The sequence below is a fragment of the Bufo gargarizans genome, chromosome 5 (assembly GCF_014858855.1).
Source record: "Bufo gargarizans isolate SCDJY-AF-19 chromosome 5, ASM1485885v1, whole genome shotgun sequence".
Taxonomy (NCBI): Eukaryota; Metazoa; Chordata; class Amphibia; order Anura; family Bufonidae; genus Bufo; species Bufo gargarizans.
The window spans coordinates 301,984,078-302,010,585 of record NC_058084.1 but is presented as its reverse complement, the minus strand read 5'-3'; the positions used below and the strand labels follow the sequence as shown (position 1 = coordinate 302,010,585).

Below are 26,508 nucleotides of genomic sequence, written 5' to 3'. Positions count from 1 at the left end.
AATAGTGACTCTTCTCAGGCAGCTGTGACTCTTTTCCAGGGCAGGGCTGTGATTATTAGACTGCTGGTTCTAGGCACCCACAATTGGCTCATGAGTGACAGACTGGTGAAATTTGTGTGCCACTACTTTATGCTGTCTTCAGTGTGGGCATGAAAATGAAAACATATCCCGTACCCACAGATGAATATAGAAAATAGGCACTTAGAGTGCCAGACTATATCTGGCAGTCCCATAGAGAATAATTAGAATGACTGGTGCTCCATTCATTCAGGGGAGTTGGGACCCTTGTTCCTAGGATTGGTGGGGATACCATTGGTAGAGAATAAGTTCATCTTAGTAGAAATCCTTTACTCAGTCTATCTGCTCCTAAGCAGTGTATGGAGCTATGAAAGCTGTGTGAATTGTGACCTCTAAGAATAACAATATTGTAGAAGTGGAATTCTAACATCATTGTTACAAATGGAAAGTCAAGTACCATGTTTATACCCACAGCTCAGGGGAAACAATGTCAATATCCTTTGTTATAGTAACCTCTCTGTAAGAGTGATATTGGAACATTTAAACATATATCAAGAGAGATTTAGATAGGGGAGAGATCACATTTCATCTGGCCTATATACATATGGCCCAGAGCAAATGTGTGTGTAGATATATATATATATATATATATATATATACACTTTTGATCAGTGTGATTCATGCTGCTACAAAAGATAAAAGGTGTTCATGTAAGGGCTCTCTTGATATCACAGACATAAAAGATGAATGCTTTGCTGTACAAACAGCCATGCTTGTCAATGATCATCTCTGCATGGAGCGTCAATGGATTTACAGACTTGTATTGGATTTCTAACTTCACAAGTGTCAAAGGCAATTAGTTATTTTGCTTATTCATCAATTTTATGTTGGATGGATTATTGGTCCACTAATCTGTGGTACGAGGACGCCTTGGACAAATGTACAAAACAAACAGCAATTCATTACTTCATCTACCATCAACGAGCATTGTCTTTGTGCTCGTTATCCATCGCAGGGTTCTCCAAACTATGCCACAGTATCATTAATTGGCAATCAGAATAGCCTGGCTTATCACAAATCTTCACAGCCGCTCCACAGGTGGTCCTAGGAGCGGCTGACACCTCAGTGGTGTGTTGCTTACTGTTGCTGATTGCATTCCCATCAAAACATTGCCTCTATATACATCTACTCAACAACATCTCAGTAGGTTCTTACATTTGATTTTATTGAAGGAGATTTGATACTGCAGTTCTGAGGTAGAAATATTTAAGCAGCCATTAAAGATAAACATGGTTTTCATCATTTACACGTCCCTAGTTTATACATTTGTGCTATATATTTTAGTTTGTGTACTATGCAAATCTGAAAAACCTGTTCCTGCAACCTTACTATTGTTAAAGAACAAATAATTTGAAATTGTTCCAAAATGGTTCAAATGGCCCATTAAAGAAATAATTGTATACACTAAGCTAATAAACAGTTCATTACATCCAGTTCCACATTTACACAAAAAAACATTAAAAACATGTACCAAGCACCAAAAGTTTTAATGTTAGTTCCACTCGATGATATTACATTTAAAGAGGAGCTATCATCTGACATGTCTGGTTTTACTATATAATTGTATTCCCCTTAACAGTTCTCGAGCACCTTTTTCTTAGAACTTGGAATTTTACTGTTCATCTTGCTATTCAGCCCAGAAATGTGTGAATAAATTGACATCTTGGTATTAGGGTAATCAGAACTCATTGCGTGGGGGCACATGGTAAAATAGCAGCACCCAGTTGTCAATTCATCTATGCCTTTTTAGGTAGGATAATAGAGGAATAGTATGACACAGTTAATTGACTTGAATTGTTAAGTAATGGGTAATAGCATAATTTACTAAAATAGAAATGTGTGGTAACTTCCATCACTTCTTTTCGATTAGGGCACCTTAATGTCCTTGAAACAGTAAGCCATGGCATGTACTGCCAACTAATGCATACCTCTAAATCTCTTCTCTTCTAATGGACATCATGGAATATGAGCAAGTATGTGAAGAATATGAATGTGCTTCCAAGCACGCTCCATCATAGCAGTCTTCAAAGTCTGCAATTTTATATCATTCAAATAAGCAATAAACAAAATCTTTAAAATGAAACCTTTTTTTTATGAATCTAACATGAGCCAGACCCAAAAATAGTTGTTTTCTTTTGCCCTATTAAGGAAAATGTTTTTCCTCTGCACTTTTTATGTTCACTTTGAGTTACCTTTTTGACAATAACAACTCCTTCCTGCGTCTCCTTGTCTGTGATGATTTCAAACATGTTGTGTTCATCTCCATCAATGATTTTGTATTCTGTCTCAGCATTCACACCTTCATCTGCATCATTAGCTTTGATTCTGCCAATTGTAGAACCCACAGGGGAAGACTCTGGGGCCCTGAATTGATAGGTACCTGGAGAATGAAAAATAGAAGCTTTCAAAAATATTTTAATGGTCCCTTCACAGAGCTTCAGAAAATATCATCTGAAGAGACTTGTAACAGAAATACCATGAACAGATTAAAGCAGCAGAAGTAGTTGAGCAATGAGTGCATAACTGAAAACAGACAGGGGAATTATCCAGATATCAGAAATTAATTTTATATTTTTCTGATACAGCTATCATCTCCCTGTGTATCTGTGCAGACTTTGAGCAACAAATAAGAAAACAAGCTCAGTTCTTTGCAAGTTGTACATAATGAAGCATCAAGAGACATGCAGGTCTGAATATTGACATGGGCTGTCTGAACTGGGAACACCATACAAAACTTTCCAATATTTTATAACATTTCTATATTTTATCATTTGTCAGTTTCTAAGACCACTCCAATATGTATGTGCCACGCACATATGTATGTACGACACGGGCTCTGAAGAGGTCAGATTTGCATTTCACAGTCACGGACATGAAGTAGAACAAACTCTTTTATGTCTGGCATAGCCACATCAATGGTGAGGCTCTACACGATGGCATCCTGTATATTCTTGGATTAGTAAATAAGGAGAAAGCCATTCTCAGCTCTCTGCAAATGTTCAAAATCTGCAATCTTTAATCTCCTCCTTAACATTTTTGTGAGAATGCATGTTGTGAGAGTAGTGGGGAAGCAGAAGGTGGAAGACCACACTCAACATGTCTGGCTTCCATACATTAGGTACATATCTAATGCTTTTTAAGGAGTTTTTTGTGTTTTTACTTGGCAATGACAGTTTAACTTTAAGCCTCCTTATATTTATGGCCATTATGCCATTGTACCAGAAATAGTTCCCACAAAAAAATTGGAAAACTTCATAGAAAACCCCTGCAAAAGAATTATTGTTATCCAGAGGGAGGAAACCTCTTGCTTGGTCAGGTTGTTTCCAGACACAACACCACTGTGGGCTTGGGTTTAAACTAGCTGATTTTGCTTTCTCTTAAGTGGTCTCTAGGATCCCATACACAATGCGGTGTTCAGAGTTAAAAAAAAATATATAGTATCATGCTGGTGGTTGTAAGTTAAAGGGAATCTGTCATCTAGTTCTAGCAACTCTTGGGCTCTTTGGGGAGTGGTCTTCAGCCCTTTGAACTGTTTACGATGTCCTGCTGGGCACTTTGTGCGTTATTTGCATACTGTTCATTTTCTGTGAAGTGAGAAATATGGATAAAGCTAACAATGGTATGGTCTAAATGATGTTTAAGGGAACTACAGTGCATTGGCATGGGTTACAAATGGTAGAAATATGTTACAGATTTCCCTTAACACAAAGACCTTTATTGGTGTACAGATATCAATGCATTTCTGAATCATACCAGTCCCTTCAGCAGGTGGTGTAAAATTTTATGACACTATCAGCAAGATCTTTCTGTTTTTTGCTCCAAAAATACAATTTACAATTTGGTATACATGTATTTTGGCTTGAATTCAAAACAAACATGGTGTGTTTTAGTATTGGTATCTTTTATTTAAAAAAATCGCAATATAATGGCAATAGTAAATTCTTGGGAAAAAAAAAAGATATGGGCATAAGATCCTACCACATGCAACAGAGCAACTGGATGAACCCAGTTCAGTTGGAGGACGAATCTTGCATACGAGTTTTTTTTTTCTGATGTGCTATTTATATTTATATTTTTCACACTTTAGCTATTTCTATGTCATAACAATATGCTACATAATATAAACTTGTAATTCTGTAAAAATGTCAATCACTGGAACATGATCCGGGTTCACACAGTGAGGAACCCCTTATAACTTATAGTGGTCTATGTTGACATTTTAATGTGTACCTTCTCTTTGTTCCTTGTGCATCAGTGTTGAAATAAATCTACTTTTCTACTGTACTACATAAGATGCCCACAGAATATATTTGTCTCTTTCTGCCAGGGACAAAGCATGTGAAGGAACAAGAAGCTTCATACCACTGGATCCAATTCAAAATGAATCATCCTAGGATATTCATTTAGATAAATTTGGTAAAAAATGTTTAATTGTTTTACACTATACAAAAATGGCAATGTATGTTAAAAGCAACAGAATGGTCTATTGACTGCAAATTTTTTCCTGGCCAATAATCCCAAACCTCTGATTGGGTTACATTGAAAAATGTTCTTTTGTGTGTTTTAGCAAACAGTACAGCTGTAATGGACAGCCTGGGGCTAGACAGAGGACATTTGAAATATTGACTCCATTTTTATTCCATAATGCAATTACAGCACTTTTGTGCTGCTTTTCTTCCCTTTGACTTTTGTTTTATGGTATTGCTCCATGACAAACAACAGTGGGAGTTTCAAGACAGATGCTACATTGTGATGAACTCCGAGAATAAAATAAGTTAAAGCTTCAGAGATTTTGAAACGCACGCCGAAGAAAATGTGCAAAGATACATTCATTTCAAACATGATTACATTTCATGGTTAAAGGAATCACAAATAGTTTCTCTAAGGAATAAACGTTAGGAGCTCTCTCGTTCAGGGTAAGAGCACACTCCGTTCAATTCCAAACAAAGACATTATCCTTCACATCGATATATAGGATATACAGAATTCAAAATATTCTGGTAAAGCTGGAAGGCTGAAAAATCTGCCAGCAAAATAAATCAAAATGCTCTGCAGAGCAACATTTAATGCTATTTCCATCCCTGTGGGTTTAAAAATGTGAGGAAACCGTTTCTTTGCCTTAGTTCTTATTTTTCCGTAATCTAGGACAGCTCAGAAGAAAATAAACAGTAAATGGATCTTACTTTGAGGGAAGCGTGGGGGGTTGTCATTGACATCTGACAGATTGATATTTACAGTTGTCGTCCCAGACAGTCCTCCCATCTGTCCCCCCATGTCTTTGGCCTGTATAACCACTTGGTACTGCTCCTTGTTCTCTCTGTCCATTTTTGACAAGGCGGTCTTGATGACACCTGCAATAAAAACAATAATTGTATAATATTGAAGTGCATCCTTGGAGCAGTAAGTGACAATATCAGTGACCTACATACTGGGCATCAAGAGATCCATAAACATTTACTGAAGTCAATGGCACTGGCTACACAATGTATATTTACAGCTAGCTCTGAAGTGTCTGTGTGGTAATAAAAGTTGAGAAAGATTTTTATTATAACAACTAGATTTCTCCCTTTGGTCTTCTATACTACATTCTGGCAACAGACGTTTTTCTTTTTTAACAAGGAAAAAAATAAAGTTCTCTTTTTATTGCAGTCTAGTTGTAACATCTGTTTATAGACGGACGGTACAATATACATAGAGCAATTTCCACAAGAACGAGGACGTAACTCTGGAGGTCCCCAGGAGGGCATTCAACAATGAGGCTAATAATAGGGCCATAGCTGTAACCCTCTTCAAGGACTGTAGATGGGTTATCTCAGTTAACAGGTTAACTACCTGATGATAAATACTTTTCAAATAGGCAGCAAGGTAATACAGTATATTTTTTGATGGTGTTCTACAAAATGTCTTGTACACCTTCGGAGGCAATTTTAGTTTATGATTGCATTTTACTAAATTTTGGCTAAAAATCATATTTTCATTTGGACTTTATTAAAAATATTGAGCAATTCTGTCACAAAGGGTTAACAGCGTTTCTAACTCTGTGACTAGTACTTTCACTTTGTGCCCAGTCATCTAATAAACCTTATCTCTAAACTACTGAGAGGTCATAAACACTTACTTAAGACACATTCTTATCAGTAAGGTAAGAACTGAGCTATAATGAGTGTTTATAATGTCAGAGAGCAGAGATAAGGAGTCTGTCTGCTCCTGGTCTGACGGAAAAGACAGAAAATCCACAGACTGCTACTACAGGATCTCAGCTATGTACAGAAAAAGGATAAGGCTACTTTCACATTAGCGTTTGGGGCTAATCGAACGGATCCGTACAGCCCTAATGCATTCTGAGTGGATGCAGATCCGCTCAGAATGCATCAGTCTGGCACCGTCTGTCCTCCGCTGCTTGCAGCGTTCAGGTGTCCGCCTGGCCGTGCGGAGGCAAACGGATCCGTCCAGAGTTACAATGGAAGTCAATGGGGGCGGATCCGTTCGAAGGTGACACAATATGGTGCATTTTTCAAACTGATCTGCCCCCCATTGACTTTCAATGTAAAGTCTGGATGGATCTGTCTGACTACAAATCACACTTAGACTTTTTTAGTGAAATATAATGCAAACAGTTCCGTTGCATTATAGGAGCGGATCCGTCAGTACAAATACCAGACGGATCCGCTCCGAACGCAAGTGTGAAAGTAGCCTTACATATTTTTAATAAAGGCCAATTTAGCTCAAAATAAGTACAATGCAATAATAAAAATAAATTGCCCCTAAAGGTGTACATAGCCTTTAAAGTTTCTCATGCGAGGTGATGGCTAGTGAATGGCCTTTGGAAATGGGCAGATTGGACCTATTTTTGGATATTGAGCAGAAAACAACTGATATGAGTTTGATGGTATCTGATTGAGGTTTCTCATTCAAATGAGGTTATCTTTAGTAAACATATGTTTTTGTTTCTTGTGGTCGTCTCTTTTCCTTTAATTTGTACAAGTCCTATGGCACAGACAACACTTCTTACACTCCCTCCTATAATTCAGCTTCATATACCACTGACCTAAATGTTCATTTCACATTTACTCCTTATGTATAGGTGTAAATATGAAATTATACGTTATTAATATGCAACATGACTAACATTTTAATTACACATGAGACTGCAATGTGTTTGGCACTTATCAGAAGTGTATAGAATTATTTGCTATTGTGTATATTTTTTGTAACGCTGCCTCATCTGTTAATGGTGTATGCATTCATTCAAAAACCTTCCTATATGTGATGCTTTTCATCAAAGTGCTATACCATAATGAGGAAGAAACAGAATAAGGACATCATAATTACATTTGCATTTCTAAAAGGCATTGAACTTTTAATCAGAGCAGGCCCAGCATTATTAATTGTGTATAAGTAGCTTTGTGAATGTGTTTTCTTATTTTAATCAAGAATACGCTTAAGGTGTACATGTGTGTATGACTATGTCTTGTAACCTTGATTATAATTGTATTAAAGGGGTTGTCCAAAACGTAATCATCCTTAGAATAAAAAGTGAGCCACGCCCTACGCTAAGAGCTTCAATGGGCATTCAAGGGAATTTGGGTTCTGGCTCAGTCTCTTGATTAAGAAGCTCATTTTTGGGGGCATTTATTTTCCACCATAGATACACAAACATGTACACATGGCAGCTCTATAAAATATCTGTTGAACTCAAGAAGTTGGCAGTGCACCCATTAAACATACAGAAGGTGTAATATTTATTTTTTACATGACTAATGTAAAAAATGAAAATCAGACATCACACAGTACAGGACAATACCTTTCTAACAAAGCTAGAAACAGTCCTGTACCTCCAGAGATCCTCCCATTCGTTGCTCTGCTAGATTTATATCAAGCTGGCAGCTCAAGGGGAGTGTCTTTTCTGCTGCAGCTCAGGGGGCGTGTCTCAGCTCTCCCTATCACAGGTCAGGAGGCAGTCGAAAGATGAAACTGAGCATGTGCGGCCTTCTCAGTGAGCCGGTCAAAGAAATAAGAAATTAAGTGGCACTATACAGATGCATTTTATCGAATAACTAAGTGACTATGCTAAATATTTGATTACATACAATTACAAAAGTGTTCAGATCCGCGTGTTGGTTTGAAATATGTAGAATATTTTTCGTGGGACAAATGTATTCTTTTAAAGGCAGGAATTTTCTTTTATGCATTTTGCATTGTGTTTGCAATGTATTAATACATTCTCTGAAGCTTTATGTAAAGCATTTCCTTGACATTAGTCACAACGTGTCCACAGGCTGACAGCATTGTCCTTCATTATGGAGTTTTAAGGTGTACATATAAAGCATATTTTCCATTTTCACTGGTCTTATTTTCTCAGTTCTGATGTGCAGTAAAATCTAGAATGGAGGCAACTCTGTGTTTGGACCATAAAACGTGTGTAAAATATATATAAACATTTTTTACATACTTTGAATCAATCATGTTTTTACTTTTTAAAACTGCTATACTGAAGATTTACTCCTGCACTGTCTGCGCTTTACGGCATTTGGAATAAATGGAAGTCAATTAACTGTGATATATCATAGATTATTACAGTCTCCAGGAACTGATAGAGTACAGTTCACTCCCCCAGAGACTAGAGTGACAGGGAAGATGCATACAGGTGCTTTACCTGTGCAATTAGTGTATAGTTTTGCTATCCTGCCATAGCTAGGGCTCCAGCAGTACAATGGAGCTGTAATTAACTCATCCACCATCTAATGGTGAGATCTCTGCTCATTCTCTCCAGGTCTACACAGCAAAGTTGACAAGTACACTGTCAAAAACAGTAACTTCTCTAATGGCCATTGTGAAAACTGGAATATTTCAAATACCGGTATTTTTTTTCTGCATTTTTTTCAATAAAAGCCTGAGGAAAATAACAGTAATAAAAAACTGTAGAAAAATATATAATAAGATAGAAATACACATTACTCACATATTAAATCCGGCAGCCATGACATGTTTCAGAATGTCAACAGTGTTTGTATTTTTTTGTATTTTTTTTTTACTTAGAACACGCTTTTAACAGTTATGCACAGTATATTTGTATTAAAATCTATTACTTCACTGTCTGAATTAGTGATGCTGATCAGTGGGAGATTAAGAGGTAAATGTGTAGGAGATTGCTCGGATAGATTAACAAAACTTGCAACAATTTTTCATGTGGAGAAAAAGGATGTTTTAGGTGTAACGGATTTAATGTTTCGTTTAGAGGATCTTCTAATAAAAGAAACAAAGGTGTGGTGGGATTCGACCAGTCTAAAAACCTATCTTGAGAAACGTATGATCCCTAGGGGTCTCCGCATAAAAAAGAAACCGACAACAATATATGGTGAGGATTTTTCTACCAAATGGAATGGAATCCTATCAGAATGTTTGTTAAATTGATTGCACTTATTGTGGAACACGAAGAGAAATTATTACCGTCCTTACATGTGGATATAAAGGAGATACAGCAATTACTGGAGCTGCACAAGGATTTACAAATTTTCTAAAAACTTGATGACAAATTGAAAATTAGCATGTTGAAATTGGAAAATGATATCACACAAATAAAAAAGAACAAATGCAGTCAAGACAATCTGGACTATGAGAGTAATAAAATATATGACTGGAAAAGAAATTCACGTTTCTCTGATACACCGAAATATGGTAAAGGACTTTCAGTCACCAAACAGAATAAAGTGTCATTTTCTGACGTGGAGACTTCTGAGTTAGACTCGACATGTCCTTTTACTCCCAATTGTGCAAGCTGTGCAAAAAACACATTTGCAGAACCGGACACCGGCAAGGGAGGAAGGATACGCTATCCTTCCAGGAGGCACAAATAACTAATGTCCTTAACCTTTCTGCCCAGATATTAAGTGAGGAGCATATCTCACTCCTGAATAAGGGGGTTGGGCTTCTCACCGAGCTGTCATTTTGATTAATTTGGGACTATTGTGGACGTTAATCGTTTTTCTCGGCTATTGACTGTTAAGATACATTTTTCCTTAATAGACATGATTGAGTCAAATGAAATAAATGTCACACATAGTCCATTTCCTAATGATGAATTGAATATCTCTACTGTTCAACCTTCTTTGTTATCATCAGGATGAGTTGTCAAGTACTGTTCTGAGACACTTAGAGTCCGAATCTATGAGGAAGAGTACTCAAGTGCCAGCATTTACTGTTCCAAATCCTGATTTTTGTCCGGTCCAGGACTTTAGTGCTGGGTGATTTTCAGAACTAGTTCGCCTCCATAGAACCTCCCTAAACAATAAGCATCCTAACAATCTAACTAAAAGTCAATATGGAGCTTTTGTGTGACACTTCTACGTTTTGGAAATTACCCTGTAACCCCTCGTTACAATTTAGAAATTCCCTTGCCAATCTTCTGGCTGATGGTTTGTCTTTAGGGGTTTTGGATGAAGAAATGAAAGATTTTTTGCTTGTCTCTCATCCAATTGTTCCCATTTTCCACTCACTACCTAAGGTCCATAAGGAGGTGTTTCCCCCTCCTATGAGACCCATAGTTGCAGGCATAGGTTCCCTGAATAAAAGATTAGGTCAGTAGGTGGATAGGATCCTGCAAACTTTAGTACTACAGGTCCCAGGTTAGCAAGCATGTTTTGCAGTCCTTTCAGGACCTTCAGTGGAAATCCAGTTACTGCTGGGTAACATGTGATGTGGCCTCTTTGTACTCCAGCATACCGCATGAATTAGCATTACAGGCTCATAATAATGGGTTAAACAATTAGTTTTGTCCTCAGTTGATTTTTTGTTAAAACACAATTATTTTGTTTTTGATGGTGAGTTTTGCTTACAAGTGCGAGGCGCATCGATGGGGGCTAAATTTTCACTTTCGTTAGCTAACCTTTTTGTGGTGTGGTTGGAGGAGTCTTATATTTTTTCAGGAGAAAATCCCTTTTCATCGCACCTAATATGGTATGGTAGATTTATAGATGACCTCCTCCTTATTTGGGAAGGTCGTCAGGAGGACATCATTGCTTTTGGAACATTTATCAACATCAATGATTGAAATTTAAGTTTCACTTAAAATTTTGACACAATGAGTATACATTTTTGGGATCTGTTGCTCACTGCAAGAAATCATGACATTGTCTCTGCCACTTACATTAAACCTACTGCGGGCAATTCTTTATTGCATGCGACATCATGTCATTCATTACACATCATTAAAAATACTCTAAGGGGCGAATTTATAAAGTCTAGACGTAACTACTCAGATGATGTGACTTTTCAGATAATTTCTAGCCGTTTTTTGGGTAGGAAATATCCCACCTGGTCTTTGGAACGAGGCATAAAATATGCCTCTGATACCAGGAGGAAAGATTTACTAGCTCCATTTTCCAGGAGCATGAGAACCAGTCCAAAAAGAAGTGCATTGTTTTTTCCACAGCATATAGCCAGGAGCAGGGCCGGTGCTACCATAAGGCAGACCAAGCGGCTGCCTTAGGGCGCACCCTGGGGGAGGGCGGAAAAATGTGACATGGAGGGGGAGAAATGTGACATGGAGGGCTGATGTGACATAGGGGGGTGATTTGACATGGAGGGGGAGAAATGTGACATGGGGGTCTGATGGCTGACATGGGGGTCTGATGGCTGACATGGGGGGCTGATGGCTGACATGGGGGGCATGATGGCTTACATGGGAGAATGATGGCTTACATGGGGGCATGATGGCTGACATGGCGGCATGATGGCTGACATTGGGGGCTGATGTCTGACATGGGGGGCTGATCTGAGGTCTGATTAACACTGGGGGTCTGATTGGGGCTGTTAGCTGAGGTCTGATTAACATTGGGGGTCTGATTGCTGGTCTGACCTGAGGTGTAATGAAAAATATTTTTTTCTTATTATCCTCCTCTAAAACCTAGGTGTATCTTAGAGGGCGAAAAATACGGCTCTCAAACCAGCGATTGTCTGAAGCAGAGAGAAGATACCAAGACCACACAGAGGAGGAGCGAGCTGCTGCAGACGGGACCAGGGCCAGATGAGATGCGAGAGGGGGCGCCAAAATGTAGCTTTGCTTGTGTTGGCAAAAATCCTTGCACCGGCCCTGGCCAGGAGTACAAACAGGTTACCAATATCATAAATAAATATATTCCTATTTTGTACCAAGACAATTTTTTGGGGGGTATTTTACAAGGGGGAGTTAAATGTGTTGCAAAAAGAGCTCGTACGGTCGGATCTATACTATCCCCCAGCTTGTTCCTTTCTGAAAAACCATTGTGTACTGTGCGGGCAAAAAAACTTTACATTATACAAAACCAATATTACCTTTAAAATGTCATCCTATATTAATTACAACACTAAGTATGTTGTGTATCTCATTTGCTGCACTTCCTCTAAATTGCAGTACATGGGATGCAGTACTAATACTTTAAAAACAAGGATCCGTAAACATGCGAACAATGAGAATGCACTGAACACCTCTGCAGTTTCCAGACACTTCCGTGATGTCCACAGGGGTCATTTATCTTTCTTCACCTTCTGCGGAATTGAAAGGGTATTTAAACCATACAGAGGGGGCATAAGAAAAAACTACTAGCAAGGGAAACTTTCTGGATTTTTATGCTTGAAACCAGATTCCCAACAGGTTTAAATAGGAGACAGGATGTTAAATATTACTATTAACATCAGGGATTTTATGTATATTAATCTATTGCTTTTGTTTTTAGTGTATTTTTTTCGATTGTATTGCAAAAGCACCTCAAGTGTGTCTGAACAGTGCTCTATTTGCTTGCTTTGAAGACTTACTGAAGTATATTCCATTCACAGGTGGTTGTTACCCTGAGGCTGATTCAACATTATGTTGCCTCCCATCTGTTTATGAAACTTTTCTCCTGATAGGTGGATCCATTTTCTAAACGTGTATTTTAACTTTTCTATGTTCATTATCATACCATTCTTTTGACAAAGGGCCTGGGTGCCCGAAACGCGTTAAGAAAGTGATGTTTTTTTACTACTTGAGTGTTTACTTGTTTCTACAAATAAAGTGACCAGTTTGGAATACGGCGGTGCTGATTTTTTTCTCAATTATCGATTCAGGAGTCTCTGCTCACCATGACACATCGTCAGCTTTTCATACATAGTGGTTCCCTGATAGAGCCGGTAAGGGGGTATATTCCCGAATTGTGTTTTGTTTGGCATTAAGGGGTTGCAGTAGTGGATTTATGGTTGGTTTCTTGTCCCTTTAATAATGTATACACTTAGAAATTATTAATTTGCATAAATATTGAATTTAAAAGGATAACAAAAAATGTGTCCATTCTTTCGAAGGAAACTGGTTTTCTAAGAAATGTCCAGTTGAGTGTTGATATCGAAGTACATAGCTGGGTACTATGAGTAAATATTATTTGCAGTATTTATTCTGAAGAAATCTCAGTTCTATTTCTTGTTCCAAGAGAAGCTATTTTGTGTACAACCCTAATTATATTTCAGCTTTGATTCTGAGCTTCTAATAACGTTGGTGTCATGCTTACAGATGTCTTGCTCGATTGAGTTTGTCAGTTTGTGCAGGGTGGAAAATGTAATCTCTTTCAAGTTTTGTCTAGTATGTCCTAGCTTGACTTAACATGTCATCTTCAATTAGAGAAACAAATACACAGCTAAGGTCTTCTGACCTGTCTCAGACTCAACAGAGAAATATGGCTGTCCCTGCAGAATACTGTAGACGACTTTTGCACTATTTCCATAGGTTGGATCGTCTGCATCATTGGCTGTGACTTGAACGACAAATGTTCCTGCAATGAAAGGCAAAGAACGTGTTATCAAAATGGTTTTCACAAAAAGTAAATAAAAAATAAATAAAAATAAACGAAAGTAAGAAAAATAATAAGAATAAAATAAACAAAAGTAAGAAAAATAATAAGAATATAAAAAGGGTAAAAATGGAAGTGATGGTATAATGAATAACAAAAATGTTAAAAGATCAAAATAAAGAAGAAAAAATGCAAAAAGCAAGCAAAAACAAATAGATAATCTAAAATTATACAATACATTTATTTAAATATATCATAACAAAGCATAAAGATTATTTGTACAGTAAAGGTGTTGTTCAGCCATAAACATTTTTAAAGGTTCCTCGTGGTGCAAAATAATTCAGTGCACACTTTACCAATACTCTGCTGTCACCAGTTTTATGGTGTCCTAACTAAGGGCAACATAAATAAGTGACTGATTCTCTTAGCAAAATGCTGGGTCACTTTCTTTAATTGACCCAGTCAATCTGCCAACATCTTGTATTGAAAAGCTCCAGCTAATAATGATGAGTCCTGAATATTCATGAGCTCCTGACTCTCCCCGCCAACCTGAGAATGACAGTTATTTTCTATATGAATCAGCAGCAGGTGGGCAGGGGAGTGGCTATAGCTCTTAATTAAATATACGCTGGACTCAATGACATCACGCTGGACTCAAATCAGCTCATTAGCATGCGGCATCTTTGTGTGCATATTATGAGGTAACCATCTGTCACACCAGTAAGTGAATACATTTAAGGTATTTTTTAGTAGTTAATGATTGTATATAATTCGTTAGATTATAATCAAATATCCACATGACAGGTTCCCTTTAATGGTCCCCCGCTGGCCTTTACTTCCTGGTCCCTCTCGTGCAGGAAATGTCTGCCTAAGCAATCACTGTCCACAGCGGTCACCTGTCTCAGTCACTGACTGGCTCAGTGGGCAATTCTCGCAAGATGAGAGGGCCCACGAAGCAGGGAACTGTGGGGGTCTGTGAAGCGTTAGAATGGAAGTGTTGGAGATAGGTAATGTGACTACTGGCATATGGTTAATTTACACAATGGGGTTACTACTGGGCATGGTTTTGCAGTATAAATGAAGCTGAGATGTAATACCACACACAACCTGTGGACTGGGGTAATCCAGTTTTTTTGACAAAAGCAGCCAAGTTTTTCGAATACTGAACAACCCTAATAAATACGGCCCTATTGATAACTACACTTTCATTAGGGTTTTATAATGAGGGGTTCTTTCTGACATTCTCTTTAGCAATTTTACTCTAGTAAGTTAGAAGCAACTGAACATCAGTATTGGACCCTATATTTAATAGTGATGAGCAGCAGGGGCTATATTACAATTCGCAATATTTCACGAATATTTGGGCTAATATTCATCATATATTCGCGAATTCGCGATTACTTTCTTGATTGCGAAAAATTAATGTAATATTTGTGTAATGCACCCGAAATACAGGCGTGGATCACTTTTGCTAAATTTTCCAAGCTGCTAGAAGTTTCCGGAGACTGGAGAAAATGGTTGGCAAGGCAAAAGATAAAAAATGGCTTTATATACAGATAGAGTGCTCCAATATATTCGCGATTGTGCTAATCAGCACTAATGATGTAAATATTTTGGCGCAATATGTGAAACTTCACATTTTAGCAGGCCTGCCTGTATGCATAGGCAGCAGAACCTATCACACTACCTAATACACTGCACAGATACACTATATCAGGATATAACCTACACTGACTATCTCCCACTAACTATCTACATTATATATATAAGATTTCTAACTATCTATCTAATGTAGTGAGTGGAAAGCACAGAGCACAGCAATGACACTGCTGTCTCTCTCAGAACTTAAAAAAACTGTAGAAAATGGCTGCTGGGAGGTTCTTATATAGTAAGGGGTAGGCTACTTTCTTATTGGTTACTAGGGATGTTGCTAAGCACAGACAAAGACATTGCAGCCTTCTCATTGGCCCACAAGCAAGAAGGGAGGTTACTGATGAAAAGAAAATCTAGAATATTCGAAATTACAAATATATACATATATTCTAAATATTCGCAAATTCTCGAAGTGCCGATATTTGCAAATAATATTCGAAACTCGAATATTCGCGCCCAACACTAATATTTAATAAGAACTCCAATTTCTATAGAAAATTACATGGAGTAATATATATTTATTACTATATCCCCTTGTATAAAAGTGCAACAGACTACATTTTCCTATACAGCAAAAAATAAAAATAAAGGGTACGGACCCATACAGATAAGTTGGGCAGGTTGAACATATTTAAAGAACAGGTAAGAGCAGAGCCTTAAAGCAATTTCCTAACATATGGTACTTCTATTACAGGAATGGCCAACCTGTGGCTCTCCAGCTGTTGCAAAAATACAACTCAGACTGCCTAGACTGCCTACAGCTATCAGCCTACAGCAGGGCATAGTGGGAGTTGTAGTTTTACAACAGCTGGAGAGCCGCAGGTTGGCCAGCCCTGTTCTATTAGATCTGCCGCTGACTACCAGCTCAGACTCGGTTATATCAGTCTGTAATAGCTGATTACAATCTGACACAATCGGCTTCTGCATTCAAGCAGTATGGAGTTGGAAGGCAGTAATCACCACCGTGGTAATCTTTTATTCCTGCAACTATTGGTTGATACAAAACATATCTTCTCAGTGGACATCTTAATAAGCACTGGGTAGGACCCCTTCTGACTTCTCTATTGCATATATCATAGTCGCCATAGCTCTGAGTGTCCGAAACATTTCTAAGAGCTTCTGGACCACATTTAAATCATAGCATCACAACAATGGGTAGCCCTGCAAGATAGTCTCTCCCTATACATCTTTCTGTTATATCTGGGATTTCCTTAGTGGTTTGCCTGCCTACTATAAATATTCCTTCTTATCTCCATGCTGTTGATTTGGGATTCCGTGACTAAGAAAAAGTCCTTTACTCTCATCTGGGACCCCTCACACCTCTATAAAACTCACTTACACTTGTGCATAAACCCTGTGTACAGGTAGTTCTTTTTGCAACACCACTAAGATCCTTTTCTGCTGCCCAAAAACCATGATTTTGTTCCCTGTCCACATCAACAATGCTTTGCATTTGCTAGCTCATCCAGTGATCAGCACTGCCTTTACACAGGACAATTATCGGGAACAAGCATTTCATTCTGTTGCAATAATTGCCCTGATTGTCGGCTGTGTAAAGAGAACTTAAGTGGGAGGGTGACTTGACAGATCATTTACTGATTAGGAACTGCATAGGATTTAGAAACTGGACAATCAATCTTCTATTTCATGTGGAGTCCAGGAGTAAAACTTCTCTCTAGATGGTACTGGTGCCAACAGGTCCATACAATGCTCCCATAGTCATCTAATGTTTGTTCGAGATGTGCTGTGGGCTCCTATTTGCACATTTCTGAGTCTCTGGGTTTGACTTGTATGATATAATTTGATCTGGCATTGGTCTGGCATCTCCTGAAATTGCGCTCTTGTCCATGATTCTGGAATCTTTGTCAAAGACAAAAAGGGCTCTCCTAAGCCATTTTCTAGCTGCAAATCAATCACTGTTTAACCTAGATTGTTGATACCATACACAGGATTTGTAGAATGGAGGATATAGTGGCCAGATACAGTACAATGATAAATGTGATGTTTTCTGTAGACTGTGGTATCACTGAGATGCATTTATGGAGTTTGCAGAGGAGCATGCCTGGGCTGTTGGAGCGGAGATCATTTCATTTAATTTTACACAATAGGCTTTGGAGTTTGGGCACTAGAAACCCCTTTTTTTCTTTGTTTCCCAACTTGTTTATTCCTCTCCTTATTTTCCCATTAGTTTGTGTTTGATTTATGGCAGTGACTGCTTTGACCACCAACTTCACTAATTTTCTTTTTTTTTGTAGATTTTATTACTCTCATGTGATACATTGGTGTAATGATACCTACTGTATATGTTCTGAGTGTTGTATTTTTCTTTGAAAATTCAATAAACACTGATTTACCATAAATGATATAATCAAACAAGCTACAGATTTGCAGCTTCTAAGTGGTAAAGCTTCTGCTCCTCCACATACAAAAGAATGATCTATTAGATCAAGACTAAATTGTATGGGGTCGTTGTGATACAGCTGGAACCTGCATGGGATAGCATGTAACGGGCCCTTTACATGAGCCAATACATCAGGCAATTATCAGGAACAAACTATTTGTTCCAGATAATTGCTCATTCATCAAGGGAGGTGAAAGCTGCATCCAGTGTAGGAATCACCTCCTCTGTATGGAGATGAGTTATTACTACAGCAATCATCTGTCTACTTACTCACTCCTTGTTTCTGGGCAACAGTTTGCTGTTTAGACAGCACAATCTGCTGGCCAGAAATGATGATTTAGGTGATTGCACAGGCAATGCTTTTACCCAATGAAGTGATCAGCCTTTTACACAGGGCAGTTATCAGGAACGAGCATTCCTGGGAATGCTTCTTCCCAATAATTGCCCTGTGATTATTTGCCCATGTAAAGCAGCTTACATTTCCCTTATTACTCCCCTCATTGCTATTAGACAGATTTCAAGATCCACATTTTACATACCAGTAACCATGTAAAATTGTGCTTCTCAAGGATAATGTCTAACTCTTTCTTAACTCTATCTACATGTTCAGCCATTTCCAAATCCAATGGGGGCATGTAAAATAACTTTACATTTAGTATTGATTGGTAGTAACCAGTTTCATTGTAAGCATACCAACATGTAGGGTAGGTGCCCCAAAACATATCCATACCTTTCTTGTGAAAATCTGTTCTTCTTAGGCTGAATGCACACAGCCGTGTTTCACGGCCGTGAGCGGTCCGTGGAACCACGGGCTGGATTCCTGCTGAGAGCAGGAGCGCACGGCGTCATTGGTTGCTATGACGCCGTGCGCTCCCTGCTGCCGCCGCAATACAGTAGTACAGTGGTATGATCTATACCAGTGTATAACTGTACTGTGGCGGCAGCAGGGAGCGCACGACGTCATAGCAACCAGTGACGCTGTGCGCTCCTGCTCTCAGCAGGAATCCAGCCCGTGGTTCCACGGACCGCTCACGGCCGTGAAAAACGGCTGTGTGCATTCGGCCTAACTCTGATAAATATTTATTTTTATAGAAATGTTGTAGTTCATGTTCTGTAGCCAAGGCCGCTCCATTTGGTGCACAGGGCTTTTCCCGTGTAATCACTACCAGCTCTGAATCTCAGGGACTGTCAATCAAACCAGAGGAGAGGCACTGGGTTGAGTTACTGACAGAGCAATAATGCACATAGCAAAGTGGTTCCAACAATGGTACACAAAAACTCTTATTTACATATTAATAAAAGGAAGCACTTCTTAGGATTAAAGAAGAACTCCCACAAAAATGTTTATTCTCTGACCTGCTAGAAAGGAACATGATGTAATCTGTAGTGAATCCCATCAATGACTGTATTCTTCAATAATAACCTTACTTCTGATCCTCAGCTGTGTCATGTGACAAGATCTATGATCCTCAACTGACACAGGACAGGAAGTCACTTACTTCACTCTTCATTCCTATGAGACTGACATTGAGGCTCCCATAGCAATACATAGAGAAATAGACTTCCTATCCACACATAAGATGCTGTGTTATTTGGAGAGTCTGATTGCTGGTCACAAGACACAGCTGAGAAGCAGAAGGGAGGTTATAACTCACAAATACAGACACTGGTAATAAGATTACCTTCACTACAGATTACATCTTGTACCTTTTTAGCAGGTCAAGGAATAATATTTTTTGTGGGAGTTCTTCTTTCGGTAATGGATTTTTGCAAAAAAAGGTATGGCTATGTTTTGGGGCACCCACCCCACATGGCGGTATGCTTGCTTTGAAACCAATTTTAGGTGACAGACTCCTTTTAAGATGCTATGAAAACACCTTAAACAAAGAAGACATGATATTGGCACATAGGTTATAAAGTGCTGACATTGTGGTCCTTGTATTACTGATTAGTTTGGGTCCCAATGGTTGGACCCCCAATACTCAAAAATTCTCAGCACATGAATATACCATAATATTAAAGCCATAAATGTGAAAACCCATTTAAAACAGACAGGTAAAAAGGTTTTACTTCACAATAATCTAGCGGTTTTTGGATTAATCCATTCACTTTAAACACAAAGGTGTTAGTAAAGTCATGTTAAGACCTACATACTGCTGATTACCACAGAGCCTTCCAAATTACATCTCAACGGAAGGTGAGACTACAAAATGTTCTCTCCAGAAATAAATCCCTATAATTTACTTCTTACTGTTACTTTCAAAGAAGGAACACTTCACATTGAGAGAGAGCTCTCACCTCTATATGAAGATATTTCATTGAGTTATAGCTCCTAGCATTAGTAAAACATTCTTATTATATTAGATGGTATGTTTCATTAACTGGCCATACTCAGGAAGCTTCATACACAACTTACTTTCACATTAAATTGCTTAGTACATCATTTAAGTAGAAAATATATCTAAGAGATCTTTGCAGAAACGCTCATTAGGCTTCAGCGTATTGTTCCACTCTTTTATTTATACGGAAAAATGAGGATCCTTTTATCAACAGAAAAAAATGTCCTCTTCTCAGCTATATGCCATTTCCGAGGCTTCAGATTTACAAGGTTAAATATGTCAATCAGATAATGGATGAATGCAGTGACATATGGTGAAAAGTAGGCTAATGCACAGATAATTATGAAATGAGTCTTATTCATGTGATGAAAAAAGCATAATTTTGTTAAACGTATTAATTTAGCACCAGTGCACACATCAGGAGGTATATAGAAAACTACACAGTAGTGCAAAATGCATCTACACTTCTTTACCTACAGGGCCATTAAGTTAAAAGCTGGCTTATGCTGTCTAACCCCTCGAGCAGAAAAAAGGACTCTTGTATTTTTCTGTCAAAGCCAATACTATTCTCAGAACATCATATTTGATGTTCTCCTAATTCTCATTCATTTATAGTAAACCGGGTAAGAACCCATTTTGTAATGGGAATGCTACAGTATTAATAAAAAAAAAAAAAGCAAAAAGCAAATCCGAAGGATCTCATTCAGGCAATTTTTACTCTAATAGAGTGCTTTAAAGCTGTCTACATAAATTCAATTTGCATCTGTCTTCTATGGGTCATTTTCTCTGCAGCAAATCATTACTTCTGACAAATCTGCGCATTGCTGAGTAATGATGCTCAGCTGAGGGCACGTGGAACATTTCACGGTTAGAGGGAAGAATAGATTCAATGAAATTCCAGCAAATTCTGGAAGCAAACATAACACCAATCATAAAAAAGCTGAAGTTGGAAAGAGGATGGCTTCTACAAATGGATAATTATCCTAAACACACCTCAAAATCCACAACAGACTATTTCAAAAGGCGCAAGCTGAAGGTTTTACCATGGCCTTCAAAGTCCCCTGATCTGAACCTCATTGAAAATCTGTGGACAGACCTCAGAAGAGCAGTGCATGCAAGATGGTCCAGGATCTCACAGAACTGGAAGACTTTAGCAAGGAAGAATGGATGAAAATCCCCTCAAACCAGAAATGAAAGACTCTTGGCTGGCTACAAAAAGCGTTTACAAGCTACTTGCCAAAGGGGGTGCTACTAGGCACTAACCATGCAGGGTGCCCAAAGTTTTTGTTATTTTGAAAATGTAAAAGATAAAAAAATTATAATAGTTTTATATATATATATATATATATATATATATATATATAATACACGCACACACTATATATAATATTTTTGTAATTATTACTGCTACAAGAATTTATGCTCAATATATACAGTCTAATGAAAAGATTTCTAGACATGTATAGATTGCTAGTAACATTGATAGCATTTTTATCCAAGATTATAAGCCTTCAACAAGGAAATGGAATTTACATTAAATGGTTCAAAGAGTAAAGTATGCCTGTGTGACCAGAGTCAAGAAAAACGAGGAACAGACACTTATGTGCACTTGGGTTATTATCTCTGCCTACAAAGGCAGCCCTAATGAGAACTAATTATCTACTCTTCTTTCCTTGCTGCAGTCTGGAAGATCAACGGATCTGATATGTGGTACTAAGTTCTCCCATTGTTCGTCTGTGTTGCCACATTTTAACAACTGTCATCATAAGAGGAGATACACAGTTGTGAAAGCTTTGTCTTTGAACACTTTTATCAGCCCATTAAAATATCTTTCTTTCTACAATGTGCCATTTCCTTTTAATCTTTGATTACATGCTTCATTATCCTGGCTTATGACAGTTGTTTTTTAACTTGTCTTCTTCCAACTCCCTGTGTTTTTTTATTGTTTTTTTTTTGTCTTTAATTGCCAAACCAAGGTTTGTAACAAGCAAAGTCAAAGTTATAGTTAAAAGTTAAAGTTTGTGGGAAATTTAAAACCACTGTCCAGTCAGGAGTTGAAAAATGATATGCAGGTCAGTACCAAGAGTGGATGATTACCTGATATTTATTTTATATAGCTCTTGCTGCTTCTCTCCATTTAGAGTTGTTGCGATACCATAAAAAAGTATTGCGATATTCGATACCACGCGAAAAAAATAAAACACCATAAAAGCCACGTGCATTCCGCATTTTCAAAAAATGGCGCCGTTTTGGACTTTTCGGACGTGGCTATATGTTTATTTATTTATTGTTTATATATTTTATATGTAAAATTGGGAAAGGGGGTGATTTATACTTGAAATTTTAGTGTTTTTTCCCCCCTTTTTTTTACTATTTATTTCATTACAATTTCCCCCCTTAGGGGCTAGAACCTGCAATCTTTTCATCCCTTGTCCTATTCACCCTGATAGAGCTCTATTAGGGTGAATAGGACCTCACACTCTCACTGCTGCTCTGTGCATAGTGCACACAGCAGCAGGGAGCTGACCATGGCAGCCAGGGCTTCAGTAGCATCCTGGCTGCCATGGTAAGCGAGCCCAAGGATTACACTGCTAGGGCTCCGATCAGAAGCTGCCACTGCCACCAATGAGAAGGGGAGGGGACCCTGTGGCCACTGCCACCAATGAATTTAATTCTGGGGGGGGTTGGGGGGGGCGGGCACACTGCACCACCAATGAAAAATAACCTTTAATACAGGAGGCGGGTGCCGGCAGCAGATCAGCGGCAGTTAACTTAACTGCCGCTGATCACAGCTTCTTGTCAGAGGAGTGAGTCGCAATGGCCCTATTTTGCAACATTTTGAAGGCAGAATTCTGGAGTGAAGGCGTAATAACTCTGGGCCAAAGTTATTATAAATCTATTCAGTTTGATGGAATCTACCTGGTCTAGTTTTATAGAATTTCAGTGATTCTGCTGCCGGCACCTGCCTCCTGTATTAAAAGTTAAAGACGACCTTTTGTGGGTTCGGACTTTGTTAAGTAGCAGGCTACATAGAACGGCGCCCAGGGATCTCCCCGCACTTACTATAATTTCTGGGTGCTGCTCCGTTCGCCTGCTGTGCCCCCATTACGGTCTCCTGCTTCATATGCTAATTACTACTATCGGAGCAATGGGGAGGAGACATCAGCTTCTCTCCTGGGCGCTCCTTCTCCCTGGCTGTGACATTCTGCGCTGCGACTGGACAGCGCTATAGCCAGGGAGAAGAAACACCCAGGAGAGAAGCTGATGTCTCCTCCCCATTGCTCTGATAGTAGTAATTAGCATAAGGAGCAGGAGATGGTAACAGGGGCACAGTAGGCAAACAGAGCGGCGCCCAGGAATAATAGTAAGTGCAGGGAGATCCCTCTGTATGTTGCCTGCTAACTTAAAGTCCAGACCCATGAAAAGTCCTGCTATCATTGGTGGTGCAGTGCGCCCGCCCCTCTTTCCTCACTGGTGGCAGCGGCGGTACAGGGGGGAGGGAGAGACTGATTCCTTCTCCCCTGTGCTGATGAGGCAACATGAGCGCGCTGACAGAAGCGCGCGCATGTCCTGTGATACTAGATGCGCAGCAGCGCAGCCCAGTATTGAAAAAATGGAAATCCCGGTATCGTATCGATACCGGGACAAAAGTATTGATTGGGTATCGAAATGTGTGACTACAGTTCAGGCTACTTTCACACTTACGTTGTTGTTTTATGGTATTGAGATCCCGCAGAGGATCTCAATACTGGAGAAAAAATGTTTCCGTTTAGTCCTCATGCATTCTGAATGGAAAGTGATCCATTCAGTATGCATCAAGATGTCTTCCGTTTCAGCAGCATTCCGTTCTGTCACTGGACACAAAACTGCTGAAAGCTGCGGTTTTGTGTCCGTTCATAAAAACGGGAGAAAAACTGTCACTGAAAATGGATCCGTCACCAATTGACTTTCAATGTATTTAGTGACAGATCTGTTCTTTTTTCCATTTTGATTTCACACAACCTCATCCTAACGGAATGGATGCATTCTGATGTGCAAAATCACGTATCCGTTTAATTCCGGCATTGAGATCCTCTACCAGATCTCAATACCGCAATTAACAACACAAGTGTGAACGTAGCCTGAGCTACTGAGCCTGAGTATGATGTAATCTGTGACACACACCCTTTCTTATCATTGGTTCAAACTGACCCCTCCCTCCCTTAAAACTCTGCCTTCTCAGTTTGCCTCTTGTCAATACAGGTCTATAAGAGTCTCACAAGGAAGTCGGTGCATGGAGAAACTATTTCTACTACAATACCAGGGGTGGACTGGCTATAGACCTTACAGGAAAATTTCCCGGTGGGCTGATGCCCAGGGCGCCGCCTGAGTCCTCCTCATGGCCAGCCAGTGGAAGTTTTTGAGGATGTATTTTGTGCTGATGGCGGCCGTATTTTGTGATGGACTGTGGTATTTGGCTCTGTTGGGGTAGTATAATCTGCCACAATATGGTATTGCTGGGACTGCCTTCCATCAATTTGGACTCAACTACAAAATGGGGTCACTTTTAGTATTTTTCCCAGTCCACCCCTGTACAACGGGGAAGAAAGATTACAAAGTAAAAATTAGTAAACTAATGATCAGAAAAGGAAGACTATCAGGTAACTGCCACACATATACTGAGGGGAATTTTAATACTGAGTTTTATCACTTTCAAGGGGATTTTTTTAAAGGAGCTTTCCAGTGTCTATTCTTAGATCCTAAGATATCCTGCCAGTCAGCTGTTTTTACTAGCTGTGGTGCTTCAAATAGTCACTGGTACTACACCGCTCCATACACTGTGTAATGGCTTCGCCTATTTACCACTTGAATGGTAGCAGCGCTGCAGTAACCAGGCATGGTCGCTAGTGTATGGAGCCATGTAGTTGCAGTGTATGGTTCAAGTGAATTCAGGTGAATGGGAGCAGCACTACAGGAACTGAACACAGTCATTACACAGTGTAGTTCTACTGCCTCCTTCCAGCACCACAGCTTTTAAAAACAGCTGATCAGCATGGGTGCTGGGCGTTGGACCCCCAGACAATTTGTTACTGTTGATCTATACAAAGGATAGGCCATAAATAAGTAAGTCTGGGAAGAACCCTTCAAAGAGAACCTCTTACCACCAAATGCAGGGTGCAGCAAGTGTGCTCAATGACTCACAGCTATCACTGTATACACTCACCTAAAGAATTATTAGGAACACCTGTTCTATTTCTCATTAATGCGATTATCTAGTCAACCAATCACATGGCAGTTGCTTCAATGCATGTAGGGTTGTGGTCCTGGTCAAGACAATCTGAATCCAAATCCTGAACTCCAAACTGAATGTCAGAATGGGAAAGAAAGGTGATTTAAGCAATTTTGAGCGTGGCATGGTTGTTGGTGCCAGATGGGCCGGTCTGAGTATTTCATAATCTGCTCAGTTACTGGGATTTTAACGCACAACCATTTCTAGGGTTTACAAAGAATGGTGTGAAAAAGGGAAAAAACATCCAGTATGCGGCAGTCCTGTGGGCGAAAATGCCTTGTTGATACTAGAGGTCAGAGGAGAATGGGCTGACTGATTCAAGCTGATAGAAGAGCAACGTTGACTGAAATAACCACTCGTCACAACCGAGGTATGCAGCAAAGCATTTGTGAAGCCACAACACGCACAACCTTGAGGTGGATGGGCTACAACAGCAGAAGACCCCACCGGGTACCACTCATCTCCACTACAAATAGGAAAAAGAGGCTACAATTTGCACAAGCTCACCAAAATTGGACTGTTAAAGACTGGAAAAATGTTGCCTGGTCTGATGAGTCTCGATTTATGTTGAAACATTCAAATGGTAGAGTCCGAATTTGGCCATCCCTCATGACCATCATGTACCCATCCTCTGATAGCTACTTCCAGCAGGATAATGCACCATGTCACAAAGCTCAAATCATTTCAAATTGGTTTCTTGAACATGAAAATTAGTTCACTGTACTAAAATGGCCCCCACAGTCACCAGATCTCAACCCAATAGAGCATCTTTGGGATGTGGTGGAACGGGAGCTTCGTGCCCTGTATGTGCATCCCTCAAATCTCAATCAACTGCAAGATGCTATCCTATCAATATGTGCCAACATTTCTAAAGAATGCTATCAGCACCTTGTTGAATCAATGCCACGTAGAATTAAGGCAGTTCTGAAGGCAAAAGGGGGTCAACACCGTATTAGTATGGTGTCCTAATAA

General features: G+C 39.1%; 1 protein-coding gene across 4 annotated transcripts in view; it reads right to left on the bottom strand.

Moving 5' to 3' along the window:
• LOC122938642 (cadherin-6-like) overlaps positions 1-26,508 on the bottom strand; it is a 361,198-nt gene that overhangs the window by 99,535 nt on the left and 235,155 nt on the right. For all 4 annotated transcript variants that reach the window (XM_044294304.1, XM_044294305.1, XM_044294306.1 and 1 more), the window contains 3 exons: positions 13,737-13,856; positions 5,262-5,429; positions 2,271-2,458 (listed from right to left, as the gene is read on the bottom strand). In XM_044294304.1, coding sequence (XP_044150239.1) covers positions 2,271-2,458; positions 5,262-5,429; positions 13,737-13,856 — 476 coding nt within the window. The remainder of the gene's footprint in view (positions 1-2,270; positions 2,459-5,261; positions 5,430-13,736; positions 13,857-26,508) is intronic.